A 6,000-nucleotide genomic window follows, 5' to 3' on the forward strand; every position below is an offset into this window, starting at 1 on the left:
TTGTGTTTGATTTGTACGCAATTGAAGTGAATTTATTTAATTTAGTAAATTAGTTTAAAACTATGAACTCTTCCTTTCAATAAAAACTTTTACTTCTCGCCTAATTAGATTGTTAATCGAAACCCATCAGTGGTCAATTGATGGGGAAAGCTGCACAGAGTGAACACAAATTTACCATGAAATACATTCCAGAACATTGAGTAAACATTTCAACCAATAAGATCAAACCATTGATATATTTCACCAAGGCTCAAATTATCATAGTTTCATGGTAAAGTTAACTTTCGTTTTCAGGTAAACAAAATTGCTCTTCCAATATCGCAGCCTTTGTGAGCTTCTCTCATTATCAGTGTTAGTAGGGCGGAAGAACACGCTTCATGTTGAAATTAGGAACGAAATTCTGTTTTAATAGAAAATTAGCTTTTCGAAAATTCGATTGCAAAATGTTTGCACAAAAAAGGCAGCAACGAAGGAAAAAAACAAAGTGATCTTTTCTTTTTACACATTTCTTTTCATCAGAATTCTTCTCTTTTGGTAATGAAATTCGATTTCGTTTCCAACTGAAATGAAACCCTAATAATGCATCTCAATTAATTTTCATCATCTCGAATGGTGAAGAAGCAGGGAAAGGAGAAAATGAAAATATGAGTTTTCATTGAATATATTGAAGGAAGAAAACAAGAAACAGCAATTAGTATTGACAGAAAAGAGGATTGATGAAAAAAACATGAATGATAATATCGATACAGAATTCACTGGGAGTAAAAGTTATTGTTATTAAAGATTGAATTGCGAAAAGCTGCGGTGTTTTGAGTCATTTGCTTAAGGATCAAAACTTTTATTTTGGCCAATGATGAACAAAATTTTCGAATCTCAGTAATGCTCTTTTGTCACAATTATCATATCACATCATAGTAATATTTAGACATTAGAATCGGAGAAACAGACATAAAGAGGGAATTGTAATTTGCTCTGAAACTAGTCTTCATTTTTATCGATTTTCATGGCATCTTCTTCACTTTCATTTTCCAATTTGGGTCATCAAAAAATTTTATCGAATCATGATGATAATGATAATGAATATTTATATGTTTGTATGTTTATTTTCATGTTTTGCAACAAAATTTGTCTGCACAAAATATGAACTTGATTGGAAATGATAACTTGGCAAATGAAAGGTTATTAAGCTTGTAAAGCGAAATTAGGAATTCAAATGAGCTGATTTCAGTCAGAATTGATGATAATGATGGCGATGGTAACGATGAAAATAATGATGATAATGTTAACAGATGAAAAGAAAAACGATAAAATCTAATTCACTTGTACACATTTGCATATCCAATGATGTGATGCGAAAAACAAATTTTGATAAATTTGTTGAAAAATCGATTAATGGTTATCATGTTTATCCTCTTTCTCGTTACATGAAAATATTAAATAAAGGAAACTTATTATTTGCCGATAAAAACTGTTAGTTATCAATGAACGAACACTTTTTCAACTTTTCACGAGTTCTCTTGATTTGGACCATTGTTCAAAAACCTTGCGTAGTAATATCTAGACATGAATGCAAACACATGCTGTAATGTTATTGTATTAATATAACAATCGTACAACGTTGAAGGCCAACTACAAATTTAGAAAGTTGCTAAACACTCAAATTCATTGATCTTGTAACATTTGCAAATTAACTAAATGCAATGTACTTCATTAACAGATCAATTGCTATATCAGTTCAATGTGCGAAATAATCAAATACTAACACAGTTAGAAGTTTAAATTATGCAACTCGTTTATTAATTAGTTATGAAAGACATAGGACGTACTAACAATCGATTTAGTAATATGGTTTCCAGCAAGCATTAGGAGCCAACTTTCCAATAATGTCATTGTATTTGAGGGCTTCAGTGTAAAGGGTGAGTGATTCTGGACCTTCTTGACATTTAGCTTGGAATCCAACCAAGTAATGTTTCTTGTTGTAAGGACGAGCTGCGAATACTGCTTCATCGCAGTCGACGAGTTGAGAACCATCAGCAGCGAGTAATGAAGCACAAGCTTGAGTGTTTGATAATTGGATTCTACACTCTCCTTCAGCTATAAAGTAAAACGGAATACTTTGGTTAGTTATATTTTTATGCAATTACAAGATATAATTCTCTCTAGAAACTTACCGAAGTTGTCAAAGTATTTAGTTTTGATACTGCTGTTGAGTAAAGGACTCATACGAATACGTAAAGCTTCAATATCTGGATTGTTTTCTAGAAGACAAATTGGTGTGAATCGATCGTCAACTGGCCAACGCAAAGTCAATATAGCAAAATCATTTGAACGAGTTTCTGGATCATAACTAGGATCGACCCAAAGAGCAGAGACATTTCTCTTTGTTCTATCATTCAATTGAACTTCTAACGAATTAGCTTTTAGATCGCCAATACAATGAGCAGAAGTAGCAACATGTTGATCATCAAGCAAAACAGAGCCACAGAGGTTTTTGTCTTTGCCACTTTTATTATTAGCCAGAGAAAAGGATAAAGTATAATAGTTAAAAGTCAATTTATGTCGAAAGTATTTAAACTTATAAGCAAATAATTTGTTGTTATAATACTTACATAACATTAGTAAACCATGGAAATCGACTCAACTTTCCTTCAAATAAGCTCGTTTCGAAAGGTCTTCCAAGTGAATCACCGCATTCTATGACAATAAAGATTACGAATTAGTTGAACGACAGCTTAGTTGTATGAGTGATCTTACCACAAGCGAAAGACTGATTGATCGAAAAGACCAAAAGAGAAGCAAACAAAATAAAATTCATTTTAATACTGTTGTAATATAAATTGAAGTGTTGTATCTTAATAAACTTTTGTAGGATTTACAATGATTTCATTACGATTTAACGATCTCCTTTTATACTTGAAATCAATCCTATTCTTCTTATAGCTTGAAGTCTTTTCGCTCACACGAAGTCTGACAAAAGTGACATAATGTGAACACAATAGCTAATAAAACAACTGAAAATGATGATTATTGTTTGATTGACATAGTCAAATGGAGATTCTTTATATTGCAGATGTTTAGTCCTAATTATATGTACTTTTTTCAGCCTAATATTAACAGGGAAAACAATTGCAATCGTTTTGCGAGTGCAAACTTCATGAACGCACAGAGAAAATTGAACATCTCGTCTCTCCAGTTATTAATTATATCGATTTGAAATATCTTTCCATTGCTGTGTATAAATATATTGAATATTAAGATGAGAATAAGAACGAAAACGGCATTCACACTGTATTTTAACTCATCTAACGACAAACTGGACTAAAATTTCAACTCTCTTCTAACTCGTAAACTTGATTGCATTTAGTTCTTGCAAATGCGGAGTATTGACTTACAAAACTTGAACTGATTTATCAATTGATCGATTGCTGAAGTATATTGCATTTAGTTCATTTGCAAATGTTGAAAGATCAATGAAACTGAGTGCTTGTAACTTTTTAAATTTTAAGTTGACTTTCTTTTTGTCCGATTGCTATATTATTACCTGCTATATATTATAATACTATGTTAACATTACCATAAACAAACGAAAAGCAAACAAAAGGATATAAATTGTCGCTTTAAAATTGAAACAATTTCAATGGAATCATTGTTGTTTGACTGCAATTTGTATTGTTGTTAATTAATGAATAATTCAATTATTTTTATTCAACATATTTTGGATCAAGTTAGCTTTCTGTTGCAACTTGATCATTAGCAGAATGAAAAGCAATGAAAATGTTCTTTTATTGCTTTCCTCTTCCTCTCAATATTCAATATCGATACTTATTCAGTGTAAAGAAAACAAATTACACTTCACGTAATTATCAATTGTTTTGCGCGTGAAAATTTCATTAACGCACAGAGAAATTGAACATGGACTATTTCAATTCTAAATCTAATATTTGGTGTTAGCAATTTTACCAACACTAATGGGCTCAGTTTCTATGCAATTGCAAACTTTCAAAGTCTTGCTTGTGCGTTCATGAAGTTTGCACTCGCAAAACGATTGCAATTGTTTTCCCTGTTAATATTAGGCTGAAAAAAGTACATATAATTAGGACTAAACATCTGCAATATAAAGAATCTCCATTTGACTATGTCAATCAAACAATAATCATCATTTTCAGTTGTTTTATTAGCTATTGTGTTCACATTATGTCACTTTTGTCAGACTTCGTGTGAGCGAAAAGACTTCAAGCTATAAGAAGAATAGGATTGATTTCAAGTATAAAAGGAGATCGTTAAATCGTAATGAAATCATTGTAAATCCTACAAAAGTTTATTAAGATACAACACTTCAATTTATATTACAACAGTATTAAAATGAATTTTATTTTGTTTGCTTCTCTTTTGGTCTTTTCGATCAATCAGTCTTTCGCTTGTGGTAAGATCACTCATACAACTAAGCTGTCGTTCAACTAATTCGTAATCTTTATTGTCATAGAATGCGGTGATTCACTTGGAAGACCTTTCGAAACGAGCTTATTTGAAGGAAAGTTGAGTCGATTTCCATGGTTTACTAATGTTATGTAAGTATTATAACAACAAATTATTTGCTTATAAGTTTAAATACTTTCGACATAAATTGACTTTTAACTATTATACTTTATCCTTTTCTCTGGCTAATAATAAAAGTGGCAAAGACAAAAACCTCTGTGGCTCTGTTTTGCTTGATGATCAACATGTTGCTACTTCTGCTCATTGTATTGGCGATCTAAAAGCTAATTCGTTAGAAGTTCAATTGAATGATAGAACAAAGAGAAATGTCTCTGCTCTTTGGGTCGATCCTAGTTATGATCCAGAAACTCGTTCAAATGATTTTGCTATATTGACTTTGCGTTGGCCAGTTGACGATCGATTCACACCAATTTGTCTTCTAGAAAACAATCCAGATATTGAAGCTTTACGTATTCGTATGAGTCCTTTACTCAACAGCAGTATCAAAACTAAATACTTTGACAACTTCGGTAAGTTTCTAGAGAGAATTATATCTTGTAATTGCATAAAAATATAACTAACCAAAGTATTCCGTTTTACTTTATAGCTGAAGGAGAGTGTAGAATCCAATTATCAAACACTCAAGCTTGTGCTTCATTACTCGCTGCTGATGGTTCTCAACTCGTCGACTGCGATGAAGCAGTATTCGCAGCTCGTCCTTACAACAAGAAACATTACTTGGTTGGATTCCAAGCTAAATGTCAAGAAGGTCCAGAATCGCTAACCCTTTACACTGAAGCCCTCAAATACAATGACATTATTGGAAAGTTGGCTCCTAATGCTTGCTGGAAACCCTATTACTAAATCGATTGTTAGTCCGTCTTATGTCTTTCATAACTAATTAATAAACGATTTGCATAATTTAAACTTCTAACTGTGTTAGTATTTGATTACTTCGCTCATTGAACTGATAGATCAATTGATCTGTTAATGAAGTATATTGCATTTAGTTCATTTGCAAAGTTAAGAGATCAATGAAACTTAGAGCTTAGCAACTTTGTTGTTGGCTTTATTGTTGTATGTTAACATTGCCATAAACATAAGAAAAGCAAACAAAAGGATATAAATTGTTGCTCTAAAATTGAAACAATTTCAATGGAATCATTGTTGTTTGACTGCAGTTTGTATTGTTATTAATTAATGAATAATTCACTGATTTTTATTCAACATTATTTCAAATCAAGTTAACATTCTGTTTCAACTTGATCATTAGAAAAATGAAAAGCAATGAAAATGTCGTTTTATTGCTTTCCTCTTCATCTCAATATTCAATATTGATATTTATTCAGTGTAAAGGAAACAAATTACACTTCACTTAATTATCATTATTTTCATGACTTTTTCTTCTTCTTTTAGCGTAATAAATGATTCCATATAAATAATGGTATAATATTCATGGGACACTCATTGAAGATATTTCATGTCGATATTATTACATAAAAAGAAAGAGTGAAAAGAGAAATG

The 6,000-nt window shown here is 31.2% G+C and overlaps 2 protein-coding genes across 2 annotated transcripts; one reads left to right on the top strand and one right to left on the bottom strand.

Annotated features, from left to right (window-relative positions):
- Positions 1–1,780: 1,780 nt before the first annotated feature.
- LOC112539044 (ovochymase-1-like) lies at positions 1,781–2,973 on the bottom strand. Its single transcript, XM_089269879.1, has 4 exons — positions 2,755–2,973; positions 2,610–2,694; positions 2,172–2,503; positions 1,781–2,094 (listed from the first exon to the last, which is right to left on the bottom strand). The coding sequence occupies exons 1-4, from the start codon at positions 2,813–2,815 to the stop codon at positions 1,838–1,840; spliced, it is 735 nt and encodes a 244-aa protein (XP_089126005.1). The 5' UTR covers positions 2,816–2,973; the 3' UTR covers positions 1,781–1,837.
- Positions 2,974–4,183: 1,210 nt separating this feature from the next.
- LOC149093454 (ovochymase-1-like) lies at positions 4,184–5,403 on the top strand. Its single transcript, XM_089269881.1, has 4 exons — positions 4,184–4,423; positions 4,484–4,568; positions 4,675–5,006; positions 5,084–5,403. The coding sequence occupies exons 1-4, from the start codon at positions 4,363–4,365 to the stop codon at positions 5,338–5,340; spliced, it is 735 nt and encodes a 244-aa protein (XP_089126007.1). The 5' UTR covers positions 4,184–4,362; the 3' UTR covers positions 5,341–5,403.
- Positions 5,404–6,000: the final 597 nt, after the last annotated feature.

Source organism: Tetranychus urticae, chromosome 3 (genome assembly GCF_039701765.1).
Source record: "Tetranychus urticae isolate SD_2017Ah chromosome 3, NJAU_TeUrti_SD_1.0, whole genome shotgun sequence".
In the NCBI taxonomy this organism is placed as follows: domain Eukaryota; kingdom Metazoa; phylum Arthropoda; class Arachnida; order Trombidiformes; family Tetranychidae; genus Tetranychus; species Tetranychus urticae.

Coding starts and splice junctions, on each gene's coding strand:
- LOC112539044 (XM_089269879.1), bottom strand. CDS start 2,815: ATGAATTTTATTTTGTTTGCTTCTCTTTTGGTCTTTTCGATCAATCAG. Junction 2,504..2,609: donor CCATGGTTTACTAATGTTAT/GTAAGTATTATA, acceptor TAATAATAAAAG/TGGCAAAGACAAAAACCTCT. Junction 2,095..2,171: donor TAAATACTTTGACAACTTCG/GTAAGTTTCTAG, acceptor TTTACTTTATAG/CTGAAGGAGAGTGTAGAATC.
- LOC149093454 (XM_089269881.1), top strand. CDS start 4,363: ATGAATTTTATTTTGTTTGCTTCTCTTTTGGTCTTTTCGATCAATCAG. Junction 4,424..4,483: donor CAATCAGTCTTTCGCTTGTG/GTAAGATCACTC, acceptor TTATTGTCATAG/AATGCGGTGATTCACTTGGA. Junction 4,569..4,674: donor CCATGGTTTACTAATGTTAT/GTAAGTATTATA, acceptor TAATAATAAAAG/TGGCAAAGACAAAAACCTCT.